Raw genomic sequence first — 21,467 nt, 5'->3', positions numbered from 1 at the left:
AATGGTCTATTTCACGCAATACGATCTTTGACGATCTGATCTCCCGTTCAAATAGATCCGATAGGATTGTCCCGATTGAGTCCATGATTGGTTCCGATGTACCACTATCATTACGATCGGGGTCCCCAAGGTTTGGTGTATGCAGCTACGTTATGGTACGTTCCAATACGAATACCGCGAACCAATGCTGGCTGTTGAGATAAGATACGATATCTTTCACGATCGGGATCAAAAGCGACCCCCATTTAAGGTGCGATTGGACCCGAATGGGGATATTATACTCCGGCTGACGATGAATTTCATTGTTTCCTCAACTTCTGCAGAGTGATTAGGCCTACTATCCACAACCATTGATGATGGTAAGGGTTGACAAGTTGAGGATGATGAGAACGTGACCTTTGCAGTATTGCGAATGACGATTACGTTATTATCACATAGAAAGCATCACCTAAGCCAGCCAAAACCTCAGATAGTCCCTCCTCTAATTTAACCTAAAGAAATTAATAGATTATTGAATCGACGTGCTCATCCTCCCCCCCCCCCAAAAAAAAAAAATCCGAATACACAAGATCAGATCATTGCCCCATCTTCTACAGATAAAGAGATCAAGACAAATGCTTTCACCTTTCTTTGAAATACATGAAGTTGAAGCTAAAAAAAGAGGATGGGATCTTTTTAAATGCTAACATGATATATACGCTCAATATAAGAAAGTTGGACGAACTGAGAGCATTGCTTGTGTGTTTGATTTCATATTCCCATAGGGTGTATCATATGCATTTTTATTTCCAAATGTCGTTGTCTCATGGGGTATTGAAAGGTTGGTTGGTTTGACGTGATTTGTTGTTTTATTTAACAGTGTTTAACAAAACTGACATACACACACAAACACAACAGAAATGTAACTCCCCTAAAATAATGTCACTTTAAAAAAAAAAGTCTTAAGTAGAATTATTTCGCAGGGGTATTGCTATACTTATTGACTAACTTCTATGTGAAAAATAATGACAGTGATCTAGTCATGCACGAGTGACCTTACATCCACGACAATGGTCACTTGTCAAAAGTCACTAAAGTTACTTTGTGGGTGTCACATTGAAAATGCATTTCCAGGTTGTTTCATGTACATCACCTATCGGTCATTCAACTAGACAAACAGGTTTACGCGTAGGGATGACGAGACAAAGAGTGCGAGTGAGTGAGCGAGAGAGAAAGCGAGAGTGAGAGCGAGAAAGTGCTAGGACAGGTGTAAATGTTTTACAAGTCGCGCCATCGATGGCCGAGAGGAGTTCATTTATTTTTGCATGTCAAATAATGTAGAAAGAAAAGACAGGAAATAGCTCCAGTTCCGGGAGAGTGCGGTATAGGTGTTTTCGTTCAAGTCCTTTTAGTTGTACCAAATATTCCAAATGCCTCGAAAAGGAGTATCGTAGTCGAGTAGCAATTTAACAGTAGAGTTGGATCCTTTCGGGGCAGACACCATTTTGTTTTCACCGAGAGAACATTGAGTTAGCTCCGTGATGGCAGGAAACAAACCTGCCACACCCAGGCGCCAGTTGGCAAGATAATTTCGTGTCTAAGCCCAATTTCGTTTGCGGCTAGGAGCCGTCCGTCCACCTTACCGTCAGCCTGTATACTGGCTGATTAGAGTTCAGAGTTTGTTTGCTGCCAGAAGGCGTATTCCAACAGCCTTTGCAGCCCTCCAGTAGACAAGAAGAAGAGGCATTTTGGTTATATTACACCGGTCATTGGTAAGTTAAATTGCGATTTGATTTCTGCTTTGTCGTGTACAAGGATGTGAATGTGTTTCAGGGCACCACATATAGCCCCGGAGAACCCCGTGAATAAGTAATAAAGTATATTATAATGGTGTACAGTTTTTGAAAACGATGCGGTGATGTTTGATCAGCTGTGGACTGTTATATTCCCAATGTCTGAAACATTTCATTATGTGAATTTTGTATGCAGTTCTCAAATTTTCACTGTGATGTCAGGATTTTAAGCTGATAATCTTTGTGTGTGTGTGGTTAGAACACACCCCATTGGTATATGCTGCATTTAAATAAATTTTGTAGATGGCGCCAAGGCCGAGGTCAAGTTTACTCCCAGGCAGACGCATTCCCAGCCGAGTGACTGTGTCCGCCCCTCGCTAGGGAGAAACTTGGACGCCAGTGAATACGGAACGCGGGTCCTCGCGGCACTTTGGAGCTAAAATAGCAACCTCGCATACAAGGACGCTCCACCCACGAATCAGTTATGTTCTGGAAGCGAATAGTTTGACAATTAAGGTGACTCTGTGGACAACGCAGGTGAGCGATGAACCTGGCGGGTGCACGACACCCTGTAGATATGATTGGTTATGACGTGGAAGTGTCGCTGAAGTAGAGAGATGAAGGTCATGTTAAATTGGTAAAAAGATGAAAATAATGTGCACATAATTCGAAGATTGGTATTTATACACTTTATGATAATTGCGGGTTAGCACAGAACCCGGATGTAAACGGAAGCAGTGTAATTGAAGCCAAGTGTTATAACCGCGGTAAATCGTCGTGCGTGCAGGCTGGTCATCTCAGGATCAGCACTACGGTGGTGTGAACCAAATGTGACCCTGCACCTCAAAACAAACAAAAAGTCGCCAGACATGAATTTTTAGTTAAGACCATATTCTGAAAGAGCAGACTTTAAGCTTTAAAATGATGTATAACTCAAATCAAATGGACTCTCCTAACCTATCTAAATATCAAAAAGGAAGCACAAACTCAGGAAAAGTGTGAACTGAGAAAAGAGGCTCTGAAGTACAGTGTCTATTCAAGCTCTTAATCTTTACCAAACCGTGCTGGCTGTGCGATGAATGGGACAAAAAACAGGAAGTAAACCACCAGAGTAACAACAATGAAGGGATTACCAGATTTAATTGAAATTAAGCATGCCTCATTAACACATTCTGTCCATAATTAATGCCAACTTTTAAAGCAGTAGCACTATCCTTTCAAAAGTTATTAGAGTTGAAAGTGAAGGGTGTGGACAAGGTTTTTCAGAAAAAGGGATTCTAAAGACACACCTAATCACACTATTCTACCAAAAATGTTCGAGATAAACTACCAAAAAACACACTTTCCTGCCCGTTTTATGATACCAAATTTTAGCATAATGTAAAAGAAGACCCGCTCTTTCAGAAAATATGAAAAAGTCAAGTTCGACTAGGTTGACCCATTTCACTTATTTTTCAGTCATCACGCAAAATGAGTGTGTGCGACTTTATGTTCGTTTTGAGGTGCACGGTCACAAATAGTGTTGCGCTTGATAGCAGATAGTGGTATTGTCAGGGACAACGAATTGATAGTAAAGCTGTTATAAGTATTCTGAACAAGTGTCAAGCCAAAATTACAAGTGGAACCGGACCAAGGCAGGGTCCCGTTTACATGGTTGTCGAATATAAGAGTATTGTAATTTAATTTATCTCACTCAGAATTTTGATTTTGCATTTTATGTTGGTCACAACTCCTCGATTTCAGTCCTGTAAATATTCCACAAATGCTTATATTAAATTGTACATTAAAGTGAATGGCACGAGTGTGATTGAGTATTATTTAAGTCCGCCCATGTGACAGTGGGGTATGTGGAACATTCTGCTTCTGGTGGATGTTTCAGAGGTGTTGTTATTTTATATTTCACTATGCGACCCTCCCTTATGCAAGCTCGCGGAATACAAAATATGTACGATTTACGAATAAAATAAGGGCAAATGTGCAAAATAAGCAGAAGGAAAGTGAAAAAGTCGATCCCGATCAACACGATTAAGAAGTATGATTAGATAAGATTTGCTACGTTTTGATACGATCCAAGACAATCTGATGCGATGATCACGATCAAACATTAATCGTGTTAATCGTAGAAAAATTTTGGACGGTTCAAAAATTTTCTACGATTAACACGATTACCACGATTGACCTCAAGATCTGATACAGTCTAGTACGATCTGATAAGATCATCACGATTCCTTCACGATTAAGACCACGATTTCAATCGTGGTGCCAATAGATAAGATTTGCTGCGTTTTGATACGATCCAAGACAATCTGATGCGATGATCACGATCAAAAATTACTCGTAGAAAATTTTTGAACGATCACGATCAAAAGTTACTCGTAGAAAATTTTTCAACAGTCCAAAAATTTTCTACGATTAACGCGATTGCCACGATTGACCTCAAGATCTGATACAATCTAGTACGATCTGATAAAATCATCACGATTGCTTCACGATTAAGACCACGATTTCAATCGTGGTGCCAATCGTGATAGTAGGAACCCCGCTTTATAAGGTACCATGCACAAGAAAGTGCAGTGTTCCATCGAGATTAGCTGTGGGTGGGCACATTGATGTTAGCTTCTCTATGCCTTGAGTAATTCTAAAGGATACGAGGGGAGTTTCAGCAGGACTTCATACAATTTGTCGTGTTTAGAGCATACCAAAAGAGCATGACAAACACACAGGACACAAGGAACAACCAGTCCTTGATACCTTTATTCTGCCATTAGTTTGAATGTAAATCACCAGTCCGTGGTGTTTACTATTAGACTGGCGAAACGATTAAAAACAAAACAAAAACAGAACAACACCAACAATAAACACAAAATATAAAACACACACACACCACAGAAAAAAAAAACATTGTCATAACCTTTGGCATTTGGATATTCTAGAAAATATAACAGTCGACAGCGTAGCTATATGCAGAATAAAGAAAACATGTGGACAAAAACTTAAACTTTCTGCTATTTGACTTTGCCGAAGTAGAATTAATCCACGTGATAAATGTGTTTATAATCACAAAAGAAAATAATATGAAGTAAAGGATATGAACTCAACTGAAACTTTTGCCATAAAAGGTTAAAACCTTCAGAAATGTTTGTTCAAGTTGTAAATCTAGTAGGTGGCACACTGACTGAACTGCTGCTGCTACTATTTTAATCATCTGTGTGCTTTGAGTGTCGATTGTCACAGTAAACCCCATAGAGCTGCACAGAGAGTTGCACAAAGAGTTGCTCAATATTGTTGGCCCTGAAATGGTTCAAACAATGATGACGGCAACGATCACAATTGATTCTCTATATGGATACAGTCTTACCCTTCTGTTCATGAACAGCCATTGAAATACCTCGTTCACTTGAGTAAATTTACAGAGAAAACAGATGGTCACTTCAACAGTTAGTCATTTAAGTAATTCGAAATGTGTCATATGCTATTGCAATGTTAGTTACGGTGTTACAGTTACGGTGTTACAATAATACTGCAACACCGTGACATATTTTAATCAATTCTAATTAGTTAACAAAATGGGTAAGCATCATTTTACTACCTGTAAATGGTACCTTTAATTGGTCTTGATTTGGACAATACAAATAATTCTTTTTTAAATGTAATTTCCAAACAATTCTAAAGACATTAGTTTTCATTGTTACACCGTGATATCATTAAGTAGGGTAAGTGAAATTTTCCTGAAGCATAGCATATAGAAAATATTGAATATTGGTCAATATATAATGATGTTCAACCCTAAATATCTGAAAACAAATGCAAAATCTTCATCCCTTTTTTTGCCATTTTGTCATGTTACATTCATTTAACTTTATATTTCTCAGATAATTATCTGAAATTTACTCATGCTTATTTTTTCGCGCATATTTAGACAAGTTGATTATTTTATTTTCCAACAACATGATCAGATACAAAAAAAAAAAAAAAAATGTAGTCCCAAAGCTTTGGATTGATACCAAAATGACTGAGATTTGACCATTTTGAATATTTGATGGTCATATGCAACTTTATCATGAAATAGCCAATCTTGCATTTTGACAATAGAAACTCATTATCATGTATACATTCATTTTAACACTTTTAGATTAAAGGCTAGAGAGTACTTATTGAGTTATTAAATTACAATTGAAGGCATAGATATTAGTAACACTAATCGACACATTTCAGATTCCATGAGCACCAGGAAATTATATTTTTTTTCCTTTGTATGTCACATGGCGTAATTCCTGTACCATTTGTGTAAATCCGTTACCAATTTCTTAACGGGCAGAAAGCCTGCTGTCAAGAAAATGTGATGAAAGGTTTGCAAACAACCCAACTGAATTGAAGTTGATGTGTCAAAGATTTTAGAGAAACTATTCCAAAAGTCAAGGTTGAACTTGTGAAAGTCCTCTTTTTTTGTGTGGTAATACCGTTACCATCATACATAGACCTACTTTGTAACCAACCACAGAAGAACATGCAACAAATTTTCTATTTGGGGTGAGTATCCCTGCATCTTTTAAATGAATGCCCTTTGAGAAAAGGTGAAGTTATCAGACCAGTGTACAAAGCGAATATGAGCCAAAATCTCTGATGTGTAATTCTCTTACCGCGGAATACCCACTTGTTTCAGAGTTTTGGGGGGTTAAACATAATTACAAATTGGTCAAAGTTCAAGGTTTTCTATGAGTCATTGTTTAGTGAACACTTCATGTTCCCCAATCAATAATGTCACGGTGTTACAGTTAAAAAACTATAGTTCCTGATGCTGTAAGAATTGTTTTAAACTCGCAGACATAAAAAGAATTGTTTTGATTGTCCAAATCATGACCATAATGCTACCACATTCAACTACTCAATAAATGGACAGTCATTTTGCTAAACGCAGTGTTGTATGTAATCGCCAAAATTTGGTCAAATTCCTTTCTTTCTCAGATTATGGCTTGACGTACAGTTCTCTTTTATCTATGGCGAACATTTTCCGTTTACTTTCTGTAGGATGTGTTCCAACACACGTGATCCAGGCTCCTGTTGGAGAGGATGTCATGCTGGCTTGCCCATACGAGTACAGTCTGGAGGATGTGGATTTGTTGCAATGGAGAAGAATTAATGGAAATACTCGACACCTTGCAGAAGTGAACGCATTGGGAGTTAGAAGTGCTAGACATCCACGTTACAACATATCATCCGACCTTGATTTGGTCATCGAAAAAGTGTCCTTGGAGGATGTGGGAAAATATCAATGCGAAGTGTCACATAGAGATATTATGATTACATCAACCATTAATGAAGTAATTCTCCAAGTTTATGGTAAGAATAATAAAGCGTCCACCACTACCTTGCACGTTGCCATGTATTTTTTCTTTGTTTTTTCTTCATCACCTTAGCCAAAGGCTCAGTTGAGCTATTGCTTATTCATCATCCAGTGTCAGGGTTTGTCGTGTGCTGTGCATTTTTTTTTTTTACATTATTGATATTAACTTTAACACTTTAACTTTAACTTTGAAAATCCCATGTCAGATTTTCAGCAAACTTGGCAGGTAACAACATCCCGTGGGTGATCTTGTATGTTGTTCAGATATGTAATTCCATGGACAATTTTGGAAGACCATTGTTAACTGATATGACAAAAAACGTGGTCATTCATATATATATATATATATATATATATATATATATATATACACATACATACATATTTGACTATTGAAATAGTGTGTGTGGCGGGGGGGGGGGGGGCTTTTTCAAAGACATTGCAGCAAAATTCAGTAAAATATCAACTTAATTCTTGGGAAGTAAAAATGTTCACTAAAAAAAAAATGACTTTCAGGTGATCATTATGTATGTTGTGGTAAAGGTAATGACTCACTTTGCACCATCTCACTTGATATCAGAGGGTTTTTGTGTTATACTCTTGTATATTATTTGTGGAAATATCCACTTCTTTGAAAGTGCAATGTCCGCAACTTTTTTAGATATTAAAGTGTTTGTTGTTGTTGTTGTTGTTTTTTTTTGGGGGGGGGGGTGGTGGATGAAATGCACTGTGCTTTAGGCTGTACGCAAGGCTAACATCCTTTAAAAAGACTTTATTAAGAAGCATGCCATAGACACAACGGTCGAGAATATAAAACTCTTGTCTTGCAATGATATGACAAATGTTTACCAGAAAACAGGTTATCATCAAAAATTGTGTCGACACGTCAAGGACCTTGAAATGATTAAAACAATATGTGTATGGACGTACACAGAAAATGTGAATTTTCTGACTTAATAAGTTCAGTCACAAAGTTCTGAGAAGTATGCAATATTTTCCTTTAAAAATCACATTACATCAGTTAAAGAAGATGTGAAATGATGTTGAAATATAAGAAGAAGGAACAATATAAACTTTTAACATGGAAATAACTATTTTTTTGTTTCGGACGTACACATGTTCATCCTAAGCAACACTTATAATAGACATACACACACACACACACACACAAACACACACAAACACATACACACACACACACACACACCCTCACACACAAACACATACACACACAAAGAAAAAGTGGCGAATCTATTATTTTTCCTAGGCCTTTCTCAGATGAGAGACACTCTTCTATAATGTCAGCATGACCAGTATGAATAAATAAAATGAGCTTCAGAACATGAAAATACTGTATACATAGGGTCTAGATTTTCACCAATAACCACGAATGTATTGTCTATTGTGCTTTATTGGTTGTTTGTAAATAATGTAAATAGTTGTAAATTGTATGTTTTTCTCATTTCGGGTTATTCAACTATAACTTGGTTTTACTTTCTTGAATTCCTTTATTTGGGTGACATGAAAAAAGAAACATGATAATGATAATCATTGTCAAAACATTGTCAGTTTCTGCTAAAGGCGAGGCGTGCCGCCCAGCTGGAAGTTGAGGCGTAACAAAAGGCTTCTATAATGCTCATGAAAAGGTAATCCAACTTTGGAGGGCTACCATTTCTAAAATTGTCAGCTATGAAGAGCACAATGTTGGTTTGCGAGGAAAGAAGAATCTGCCCCTTTCCATGAACTGTCATGCATGACTGAACGACTTTAAGACAACATGGACTTTAAGACAACAATGACAAATTCACTTCTTTCAAGTTCGCGTGTTATCGCGAAGGAACAATGCATGTCTGACAGCATGGATGAAATCTGTCAGTGAAAGTTGCCATATACGCCAGCCCGTACGAATGCAGGTTTGTGTTTAGGATTAATGTGTTTATGGTTTGTGTTAAGGTTTCCTCCTAACATTTTATGGTCCATAATCTTTAACATGGCCTTTTGTCTAATAATTTGGCCGCTCCCACAGAGGCCAAACCACACAGTCCATTTTTCTCTGTTCATATTCAACACATAGCTCCTAGGGACAAACCATGTCTTGAATATGAAAAGAGTAAAATTGATGATGGTATCGCCTTAATGGGAAGGACCAAGTTATGTCCATGTCTATGTTGGAAGTTAATGAACCATAAAACGTTAGAAGTAACCCTAAAACACAAATCTGCAGTCGTGCAGGCTTGGCTGATGATTTGACCACTGTCATTTTAATACTGATCTCATCTATCTGTCACTGTGAGACATGCACGCAAACATGGAAAAAGTGCAGTTTGTCATTGCTGTCTTTAAAATCCATGTGCTTAGTTATGCATGACATCATATTAGGCGGCAATGGAAAGAGGAAGAATTCCCCTTTCCCCACAAACCAACAATCTCCATAGCTAAAAAATCATAAAATAGTAGCCCTCCTAAGTTGGATTATCTTCTTTCTATTTTTCATACAAACTGTATATTGGACACGTTGGAAAATCGGGCGACTTTCAGCACGCAAACGAATGGGTGGAAATCAGTAATATCTATGTGGTACTTGTATGTAGAAGAAGAACATTACTTTGGAAATGATCTGCTTTTCGGAGATCTGCACTCTCAGAATGCTTCATTGTTTTTAAAGAAATTATGGAAGTTCTCGAAAAACAGTGCAGACATGTCGTTTGATATCATATTTTAGCTTTGTGTTTAAATTCTGAACAACATTTAACGAAAAAAAAAAAGTGTGTACAAAAATTTTTACAATGTAGCCCTAATATACTTTACAATGTAGCCCTAATATACATCTAAACTGTTACGGACTTCGAGAAAGATGACAATCATAAATAAAATGCTCCTTTTCAGGAATTGATAATATTTCCTTCATTTTCCAAGTTCTATAAAAGGATGATATTAAATAGATTCATCAGCTTTATATTCTACAATGTCTTTAAAACACACACATACTCTTTCAATAGCTAAGAAAATTCTTTTTTTTTTCTTACAAAATGAAACCAATATATGACCCATTCTGCATATTTTCCTACAAATTGCGAGGGTAACACAAAGTTCTTTCTTGATTTTCTTTTTTCACCCTTTGATAAATTTTCATGGAATTGCCCTTGCAAAATAACTTCTGATTTTCATACAAAACAATGCTTTCACCTGTATCTGCACAGTCTGTATACCTTTTTTTATGAGATACCTTTCTTGATCATCATGCTCCAATACATTGTCTCGTACAAAATTTTGAGGTGTAAAAGTGGCAAAAATGCATCTTGGAGAACAGAGATACGGTTATTTATTACCCCCCCCTAAAAAAAAAAAAAACCAAACAACCAACAACAAAAACAACCACAAAAAAGCTAGCAACAACAAAACAAGACAAAATAGATAAACGAAATTATCCAAAATCAGACATTGCTGAAATTTCCACAAATGGAAAATCATTCAATAATAAAAGGAAAAGTTACAAACTTGAAATTGGCCCAGATTATAATATGAGATACAGTGGGTATGCACAATTCAGCCAATGATGACCACCTGCTTCACCTGCTCATTTGCATAAATTGCACTCTCCTTGATTCTCCAAACAGGGCAAGATTCCAGACAGGTTCAAGTGGGTGAAGATGTCATCCTTCCCTGCCAACATGCAAACCTGGATTATACGATAGCTTCAGTCGACTGGTCAAGGCGACGAGGTTACAGCTCCACCCGTGAACAGCTTGTACACTGGACCTCTGGGCATTATGATGCGACGGATGGGTTCAACTTGACGGCTGAATTTGGACTCAAAATAAAGAAATTTTCACTGACTGATGCCAGCATCTACCAATGCAACATATCTTATGAGACATCAGATCCTTTATCGATATCTCACGTGTTCGTGATGTCAGCTTTTGGTAAGTCCATCCAAAAATTTGCGTACTGCTCCATTCGTGACCAAGCTGTTTGCAGAAAGCCTTTACTGGTTTCCTGACCGTGCATCACAAAACCAACAGGAAGTCGCATGCGCTGATTTGTATGTAAGGACTCAAAATACACGTATATAAAATAAGCCAACCTTGCCAGTCTTTTTATAGGGCCTATTTACTGGAAGAGCAACTCCTCTTCTACAAGTACAAAACGTTAAAATATTGGATTATAAATCGAATGAGAATTTAGGTTTATTGAGGGTTTATGGAACATTTTTAAACAAAATTTTGTAATTTGGTATGTCTCATTGATCCCTTTTAATTTTCAGTACATAGGCCTGAATGATGCAACGGTCTTGCGTTAGCAGGAATTGCGTGCATGAAGTAATGCTTAACTCACGAGGTTTACACACGTGTAGCCCCGTGAGTTAAGTATTCCACAATTACCTCCCATAATCTAGGCTAAATTCTACAGTTACTTAATACTGCGTGCACAATATTCCTTCTGATGCACTTAATAAGGGTTTGTGCATAATCTTTCTTACAGAACGGGGAACCATTTCTTTTCTTTGTTTTTTGTTTGTTTGTTTTTTTGATTGGGAAACCCAATGGCCTATATAAAGATAACGTGCTGGTGAGAGGGGGTTTGTGATGCAGCACCAAAGAGATACCCGAACTGACTAACGGTTAATCACAGTGGCTAGTTATTTTCTTCAAATTTTCTATGCGCTTGTAAATATCTGTTAATAAACTGTGAATAGCACAGTCTGCACGAATTCAGCCTATTGAAGGAGGCAGACTTAATCAGAAGAAGAGATCATGATAGGATTAATGCACTCGCCATACGCGTGCATAAAAAAAAAGAAAAAAGAAAAAAAAAAGGCGTCCAAAACTGAGGAGGAAATCCAGGCATTTAATCGCAGTCTACGTTCAAGTCACATCTTGTCATGTCATATCTTAAATGTTTTTTTTTTCTACTTCATGAGACATTTTAATGTTCAAATTTATTAAATTCACAGTAACATAAACTACACAAACGCATTGTGAAAAATTGTGTAGATATTAATTTCTACGGTAATGTTATTTCAAATAGACTATACATCGTCCAGACCTTTCTTGTTACGATGGAAACTTGGGTGTAGACTAGGAAGTAGTTTGAGCATTATGACGTACGTTTCCCGTAGATACCTTCTTTCTTCAAACAACCTCACCAACACTCTGATGTAAATTTCTTCTCATTCATCCAGTCGAAGTACAAGATCAATAATTAGTTGAATTAAAAAAAAAAAAAACTGGAAAACAAAGTCACTGCTGCGACGTTTCGCCAATTACTAGTATCAATTTGCTTCTTCGGGCGATCCTGGGCACGCCTTCCCACCAAAGAGTATAGAAGCTACGCTAGGAGGGCGTACTCTCGCGATATTGCACGAAAACGGGTGTAGTACGCCATGGAGCCCCACATAGAGCCCAACGGCGGCCATTTTAGTAATAATACCGCGAGCTTCTATGCAGCAAACTGTACCTTCTTTCATTTTCTTCACTTTAAGGAGGTACACAGCGGTAGAATTGTGTTTCAAACCTCAAAATATCACAAGAAGTATGTTGTCTATCGATGCGTTAAAAATTTGAAGTAACGTCATTACTTTTTAATCTGTATTGCCTCAAAGTTTGTGTTTGAGCTTCAAACGTCTATCTCTATCTCTCTCCCTCCCGAAACATAGTTTGTGCTACTTTAGCTATTAAAAACTTTGTGAGACTGCAGATTGCCAAATAAGATTAATGACATTTTTTCAAATGCATTTCAGGATTAGACAGGAATGATACTTCTGTATGACAAAACGAGATCCGAAGTACATCTCTTCCCCTGTATGCCCCCTAAAAGGGGAGAAAATGAAAGGGAGGGCCTAGTGATACGCCACTGATTATGATCACGTGAATTTACGCCCTCTATCGGTCTGTTAGTTTTAATGGCGCAATGGCGCCCGTATTTCGCCCATAGCGTACTACGCGAAATCGCGGGAGTACTAGTAAGCCCTCTATAGCGCAGCTTCTATACTCTTTGACTCCCAGTTTCCAGCCGTCTTTCGCGCGCTGGACAAGGTCCAATGCGCTCTGCACAATCTCGCACTATTTAAGGGCCATTCCATCATCGGGAGCATCATTTGTCCGAAGAAGCCAATCGGTAAGAGTTGTCCAACATCCTTAACAAACTATGAAACAGTTTATTTTGATGGCATGGTTGTACTGATGCTTACAAAAGCAGTTTATACCCTTTTTTTAAGTATTGCACATCCTTTCTCTCTCTCTCTCTCTCTGTATGCTTGAATTTCCTGCAGGTGGCAATACCTTTTTTCAACCTCCGCAAAGGGAGGAGGACGTTTTCGTTGCCCTTGGTTTGTTTGTTCGTTTGTTCGTTTGTTAGTTTGTCCGTGTGCAAAATAACTCAAGTAGTTCACGAATTTGGATGAAACTTGCAGAAAGGTTAGAATGATGCAAGTAACAGGCGATTAAAAATTCGGTAGTGATCCGAGAATTTTGGGGAAAATTTATGCAGGATTTTTGATATTTTGGCAGGTAGGGTCAATGAACTTGGGAATTCAGGCTGCGCGTATTTGAGGTTTGCATGCGCGCACTAAAGTACTTGCTCTAGTTTCTAATTCTGCTAGGGCGAGGCGCGCCGTGCAGCTGAGGGTTTATGACGCAACAAAGGCTTCTATACACAATGCTTTTAAGTACGTATGGGTGGAAATCACTGATATCTCTATGACAGAACAAGATCAGTGGTGGAAATGAGCTGCATGCTTGGTGGAGGTCTGCGCTCTCAGAGTGCTTTTCTAGTATTTATATGTTATTGCACTGCATTGAGGAATGCCTTAAATAGGAGAGATGATGTAAATTTGGTCAAAAGTAAATTTTTATTTTGATATTACACAAAATGTATTGTATCTTTCTATCATACTATATAGCAGTTCAAAACGAGACCATCAAAGGGCATGTTGGGCGAAGTGTTACCTTTTCATGTCCATCATCAAATGAACTCAGACATCATCATCATGTGTACTGGAAAAAGTATTCACATGGTTTGCTGCAAGGTGTACCACCTGCTACCTTTCCACATGGTGACACAGCTCCTGGTTACACAATCAACTCTGACTTCTCCCTGACAATAGAGAAAGTTTTACCAGATGATGAAGGCATCTACGAATGCTTTCGACCGGGGACTCCTGAAACGGCAGGTGCCTTGCACAAAGTGTCTTTCCATGTCTCTGGTAAGATCACGTGATGTCGTTTTTCTTTGTTCGTGTCATTTTATTATTTACTGTTAACTTCTAAGATATTCCCACAGCCTTTAAGGTTTAATCCCCAGATTTCTCTGCCTCTGATGCGTTTCTCTAGAGTGGACTACCTTGGACCTTGCTCATATATGCATGCATAAAATGTAACCTTTCTACCGGGCAGGTTTCATGCAAACAGTCATGGTTATGCAGTGCGATGTTTAGAAATTTCGCATAGGAGTTCAGGGTCATTTACACACCATGTGATTGGAATCCATTTATTTCAAGCGAATATCATTGGTGTATTTGGAAGCCCTAAACTGGTCCTAAATACATCTAGAGGAGAATCATCGCATTGCGTACAGGTATCATTGTCGATCTCTCGTAATTGTGATGGAAAGAGTCATCGTTAATATGTTAGATTCATCTGGATACTCACATCATTTAGCATCTTTTTTGAAGGTTTTTTTGATGTTGTTGTTTTTAGTCTGAGCTGGTGCTAATACCTGATTTAAGATCTTACATTACAATACCATTTTTTTGACCCTTTTGTGTCCAAAATATCTCTTTTGCACTATCATTATCAGGCCCTGTCCAACAGCTTTACATGTGATATGGCTATAGGTAGTGTTACAGCGACAGCATCTTGACAGCGTTTTCAAAAGTGGGGGCCCACTTCCGGGTTTCACGAGCTAACAAGCAAAAATCAAAACAAAATAAATAAAAATGTGCTCATTTCTCCCCTCCCACTTCCTGGTTTTGTTCAGCTGACAAGCAAACGAAAGAAAAAGGGTCTTCAGGGGAAACATAACATTACTGCAATCACACTTCAAGATCTCTATTTCTTTTTAGTACCACTTACTACTTCAGGGTTAAAAAAAAAAAAAAGAAAAGTGGGGGCCAAAAGCGATGACACCTTATGTATTCCTTTGTATGGTGCACAAAAAGTGCACCATACAAAAGTTCTCGTTGAATAGAGCTCCTCTATCTTTCACCTTGTGCAAAATCTTGTACCATCGCACTCGTGGCAACTCACTATGTGTATACTCGTAATGCAGCTATACAGTGACAAACGTGGTTTCACGAAGTTCAACTGGTGATAGCCCGCACAACCTAGCTGCATTAAGAGTGAATATTAGAATCACGAAGTATCAAGTATCATTTATTTGTCATGAAATACTGGCAAAAGTATAAAGGTATTGTCCCAGCATGAAAAAGTTGTATTTCTTATTAATTAATTTTCAAAGGGATGGTATAGAAGAGTTTGGGACTAGGCTTCATATTTTCTACTTACAATAAGAAAATACTTTAGGTTCTATGAAAGACCATAACATTCTAAGAAAAAAAATAAAGTTCCTTCGATGGAAATTGGTGACCGGCGACAACGGTTTCAGGCAAAAGTCAGGAATTTTGAAAATTCTTTTTTTCACTGAATCACATTGCCCATTTCCTAAGCTTTGCATTGATATAAAACACTTGTATTCTTCGGCACCATAAGTGGGCATAGAAAGAGAAATAAAATGCACTTTTTAAGTTGTTAGCCTGACAAAATTGCGAGAAAACAGGCTTTGAAGATTCACCTCTTACTCAAAGACAATGTCCGAGCGGCGATGCGAGGGGAGAATCACCCATCCGTACGATGGTGCCAATCGATGTTTAAGCTCCACCTCTGGCAATCTGTTCATGTCGGAAGTAAAACGGAGGATATTGGAAAAGGGCAACTCATAAACCATTTTGATATTATTGATAAAATGGATGATATTTGTATTTTCGAAGGAAAAGAGCAGGCCCCCATTGATAAGAGAAATTAGAGAAAGAATGTTAGAAAGTCGAGAAGAAGAAAGGAAATTAGCAATGAAACGAGGGACGCTGGCCTTGCACAGCAGGAAATGGAATCAATTAATGACACGGTGATTCGTACTCCGCATCTATTGCTACCTCTTTGTGCTTTTTGTTGTTGATTGTTTGGTGAACAGGTTCGGTGTTTGTGGGCGTGTGTGTGTGTATGTGTGTGTGTGCCTGTGTGTGTGCATCTGTGCTGGAGTGAGGTATACCTGGAGTATGCCTATCTAGACGAGGAAGTGTTGATGAGGTTATACGGGTGAGCGATGAAGAGGTAATGTTTTATAGGTATGGATTATGTACAGACACTGATCATGTAGATTTGTATAAAAGCTTTTGTATGTATGTGTGTGCATAGGTATGTAGGCTTTTTGTTGACCCCTGATACATAGGTATGCAGGCCTTTTGTTTGACCCCTCAACAATATTTGATTTCATTATCTAATAGTTACTGCTGTGATGAGTATACAGGACGCCGTCAATGGATATATTTTGTAATGTGTATTGTACATACATAATGGTATTGCTGACCCATTAGGCATTATCAAAAATTGATCTTATAATTATTGCGGGGATGACTATTAACCTGAAGCAGTTGCTGTGTATTGTATAGTAGAATAATCAGAAATTGACACAATGACAGAATTATTTTGTAATATTTTGATATACGTTTGAAATGTCACGCAGCAAGCAACACAACTAAATGTTGAATTGTAATCAACGATGGATGATGGAATCGAAATAAAATATTGTTTGAAACAAAAAAAAAAACAAAAACAAAAACCTCTAGCAACCACGTTGCCTTCTGATTGGCTCACTAAGAGAGTCAAATTTCCCGGGCACCTTCCTCGGAGCTCAGCGTATGGAGCCGAAAAACAATGCGTTTCGCTCGGGTTTGTTTACCAGTACGTCTTTCAAGATGGCGAATACGATAATATATTGCACGTATGGTGTACATGTACATGTGTATGGTGCATGCATTACGCAATGGCGTCCACACGCCATGACCGTGTGCATGTAACAGGAGTGGGTGCGAATTAATCCACACATCTACAAATCGCGTTTTCAGTTTTGAGTTGTCTTTATCATTGGCGACCCTTTTGAAGGCAGAAAATTGCCAGTGCTGGCAAGGGTCACGTTTCCTGTTTGTTTTGCTTTTACAAGACATGCATAATATATGTTGCTTTGTTCGGTGGTGCTAATTAAATTAAAACAAACAAACAAACACGACTCGTTAGTTTGGTGCGATCTTGACGTGTAGTATTTGAATATAATTGGTCACATGTGACGGTCACATGTGACCGCTCCTTTCCTCTCATCTACCTTCAATTGAGTCAGTCTCACAGTGCTGTCATAATTTTTACTACATGTACAAGTAGACAAATCGGAGAATATTTAGTTTTCTTTTCACACGATTATGTCATGCTACATGACTTTTGTTTTACTTCCGTTGTCGAACATTGCGGTAGAATAGTTTGGATAGAAAGCCAAACGAAGAGCACGCACTACAGAGCGAGCGTATATAAACCACTATAGCAAGAACAATGGAGCATGTAATCGTGCACGCGTGGACGAAGCATTCCCCAAACGCTGCAACTGGTGTCTCCGAAAGCCGAATTATGTAAATGTATGCGACGCACCAGCCAATCGCATGCGATACCCTGCGCCGTAGCAACACTGGGGATATTGGCGCGGCTTTCGAAAGAAGCTCGAAACTGACGAGTGCGATCCGACATAGGGTGCTTAAAATTCCATTTTCGACAGGAAAAACTTAAGTTTTATGCTATGGAATTTAGTGTAGATGTAGAAAACATATCAAAAAATTGATTTCTGCAAAAAAAAAAAAAAAAAAAAACCTAAATCGACAAAAATAATGGTCAAAATCTTTGTACCCCGCCTAGGAGGGAATTTGCTCTTGCGACTTTTGCCTGAAACCGTTGTCGCGGGTCACATTGGTTTTGAAATGGCTGAGGTTTGTCCAGGTTTTAGAGGACCACTCTTATTTCTTTCTTCTTTTTTTTTTCTTTGGATATCACAGTCATTTCAGAACAGATATTAATCAAATAACTTTAATTTCCTTTCATATCGTCGATGGTCAGCCGAAATGTCGTATGTATAAGAAAGGGTGGCATATCGCTGTGTTTTAACATGCGTGCCTTTTGAGGAATGACAGAATAAAATGGCATGACTCTTTAAAAGTGACAATTACACCAAATTCCATCAGGTTAGAAACCTAACATTTTAAAGTATGTGTAACGGAATGTCCACTATAAACGAATTGACTGAAACGAATTGAAAATTGAAAACACTTTAATCGGAAATTTACAAAACATCTCGGTATACGACGGTTCAGATGATCGCAGAAGATATTGCAGAAGTAATTTCTCTTTATCTTACAAAAAAAAAAAAAAAAAATCTGCACTCCCATCTCACCTGAATCTATGCCTTCTCTTTAAAAGTGAGTAATTCTCTTTCTCCCTCACTGCAAACAGCATTACCTGCCACACCTCCACAAATTGATGGCTGTGGAAATGATGGAGAGCCGTGTAAACAGACAATCCCTGTTGGAACCAAAGCATATTTCACCTGCAGGATGGAACACATCTATCCTGAGAGATACCCTACCTGGGGTGAACCCGATGAATGTAGCGGCAAAAGCATCAACAGCGATGGTACTTTAAATACATGGTGTGTAGCCTTTGTCAAAGTTACTGACACTCCAGTGGAGAGAGTCTGCAGTTTTCTTGTGGATTCATACAACAAGTCGTCCCAACTGACAGTGAGCGGTACGGTTGTACGGAATGGAACCTGTTCGTCCTGTAAGTATCAAAATTGATAGTATTTTCTGTAATGATCTATAAAACACTTCCACTGTCATGCACATACCAATAAATGGAAATAAAGCTCTGATTATTCCAGGAATTCAATTTCCTGAATACAGAGGAAACTATTTCATTAGCCTAATTTGGAACTCTCATATGCAGGGACACCTTTAGCTGGAGAGATTTTTTTTTTTTTAAAACAGTATATCCATTGGGAAGACGTGCCTTTTCCTTTCGCGGGGGTAATACCAAAAGCGGGTAGTGCCCCTTACAAATGAGAACAGTAATATACAATCAACACAATGTTCTTGACTTACCAGGGTGCTAGCTTGGCTAATCTCTGGCCTGGGCTCTTTTATATGTAGTTGCAGTCTTCCCGGTCAATTTTATTAGCTTGGCATTAAATTTCCTCTTCCACCACACATTAAACTTCATGCATTTTATTTTTGCTTACAGAACTGGATCAGCAATCAAATTTGAAATTGAATTTATTGCACGAAGTTGGAAATTGATCATCTGACAATGAAATTGAATGCCCAAAACAAGTTCATTGGGACTATGAATAGGGAATTGGACTGTAGGAGTAGGAAATGCAGTGCTCGCATTCGGAAATTGGACGCACATGCCTAGATTTGACTTTATGGAAATGAAAAAGAGCTACCATGAAAATGATTGCTCGGAATTTGAATTTGAATGCCCAAATATTTTCTCGTGCATGCGCTGTGTGAATTTGAAATGCACATTTTGTGCATTGGAATGACAAAAGTGTGAAATTGTCCGGGCAAACCTATATTAAACCTCTCCTAGGTTTAAAACCCATTCCACTTTATTAGCATGCCAAAAGCAACGCTGAAGGCTGGTACTGGACTTCCGGCCCATGGCCCCGTTTATCAAAATATAAAACCGATTTTAAATTTCCTTAACAAACAGGCTGCCATATAGAGTTACAGTTGAAATCAACTGTCGGACCAGTACCGTCTTCATAATGGAGCAGTAAAAAATTGAAAAATTTGGTACAAGTGTAGCTACTGGTCAAACCTGTCCGTCGGACCAGTAGAACAAAATGGGGTAGTGTGCAACCCTGCAAAAAGACATGGGAAATGTACTATAGCTGCCAGAAGCAGGCCTGTAAATAGCAAGACTTGCAAATTTGCAAACTGCCAATGGCAAGCTCGCCAGGCAGGAAAAGGCATGCAAATGTGCACTTTAACTAGCTGATCTTGTCCATCTTCAGAATTTCTTGTCACTATTTTTGATATGTAGATGTCCAAAAAAGATTTGGGGGCAATTTCCCCACGGTGATCATTCCAAGGCCACTGAACTTCGGCAAAGGATGGCCTTTTAACTGTTCAACCCTGGCAAGCCTTGCGTGCGACTTGCAAAAAACAATGTTTACACCCGGAGGTCCCCGCAGATAGCCCGCATACCAGTGACAGTACCTAGAATATATCTCACTCATAGTTACACGGAGTTGCGAACGCAAATCCTCTTCATCCGCAGCCAAGTTTAGGCCCTGTCACATTCTTCAGGGCAAGCTAGACGGACTTGTTGCGTGTGGGGATTTTCTAGCACGCAGGACAATTTTTGCAGGCGGACAAGGATTTGAGTAACTTTCCCATGCATCTTACCTGCTGGTCCCGTGCTACTTATGTTCTACTATGTGCATTCCTTGTGGCCCTCATGTCAGGCACATGGGTGGCGAGTGAGGGATGACAACTCTGTGAAGGAATCCCTCTAAAGGAATTTGATATGGCAGAAGTCCGCAGAATTTCATTATCTTGGCCGCAGCCGACTCTCAACTAATCAACAGAAAGGAAGTAACTGACCCTCAGCATACACGCTTTTTGCTCGTATAGCTCACTCCATGCCCGCAGGACTGATGACCAGCTACATGGAGTTTGGCATTTTTGACACCGTTCCTTGCCAGTAAAACATCCGTATTATGCTTGTAGAATGCCCGCAGAGGACACACGCTTCCGGCGCATAAGAATAGGGCAACGTTCGTACTTCAAGCGGGTCAACTGCCTATATGACTTGCAGCAGGTACGGGCCTCCGACTGCGATCTGTATGGACCTCTGCTGGCAATCCCCACAAAAGTCAGCACCCGGAAAAAAACTTGACTGCTCAAAAATTTGACTGCAGGTAAATCGGAATTGCGTGCGCACCTCCGGGCAACACGGGCGAGATACGCGCTAGGTACTGTCAGGTGCGGGCCAACTGCAAGTCAACCCGCAAGACTTCCCCAGAAACATTATGATAAGGCCTTGAATATACTCAAAACTCGTTCACGGTGAGTCGCGGGGATTTGCCCGCAGATGTACGCGCAGAACACCAGTAGGAGACCCTTTAATAGCGGTAGCGCCTCGCAGGCAACTCCCACGCAGGTACATCGCATTCCCGTATGTTGCTCGTAACTGAAAACGGATCAGTTTCGAAGCTCTCACGCAGGTCACACGGAATACACGCAAGTTGCAGGT

The 21,467-nt window shown here is 38.9% G+C and overlaps 1 protein-coding gene across 1 annotated transcript; it reads left to right on the top strand.

The window, feature by feature from the left end:
• The first annotated feature begins 1,173 nt into the window (after nucleotides 1-1,173).
• LOC140229585 (uncharacterized) lies at nucleotides 1,174-20,727 on the top strand. The gene is made up of 6 exons (XM_072309829.1): nucleotides 1,174-1,198; nucleotides 2,076-2,171; nucleotides 10,734-11,039; nucleotides 14,021-14,320; nucleotides 18,660-18,946; nucleotides 20,677-20,727. The coding sequence occupies exons 1-6, from the start codon at nucleotides 1,174-1,176 to the stop codon at nucleotides 20,725-20,727; spliced, it is 1,065 nt and encodes a 354-aa protein (XP_072165930.1).
• Nucleotides 20,728-21,467: the final 740 nt, after the last annotated feature.

The sequence above is a fragment of the Diadema setosum genome, chromosome 6 (genome assembly GCF_964275005.1).
Source record: "Diadema setosum chromosome 6, eeDiaSeto1, whole genome shotgun sequence".
In the NCBI taxonomy this organism is placed as follows: domain Eukaryota; kingdom Metazoa; phylum Echinodermata; class Echinoidea; order Diadematoida; family Diadematidae; genus Diadema; species Diadema setosum.
Note: the sequence above shows the minus strand (reverse complement) of the source record. Positions and strands in the feature narration are given on the sequence as shown.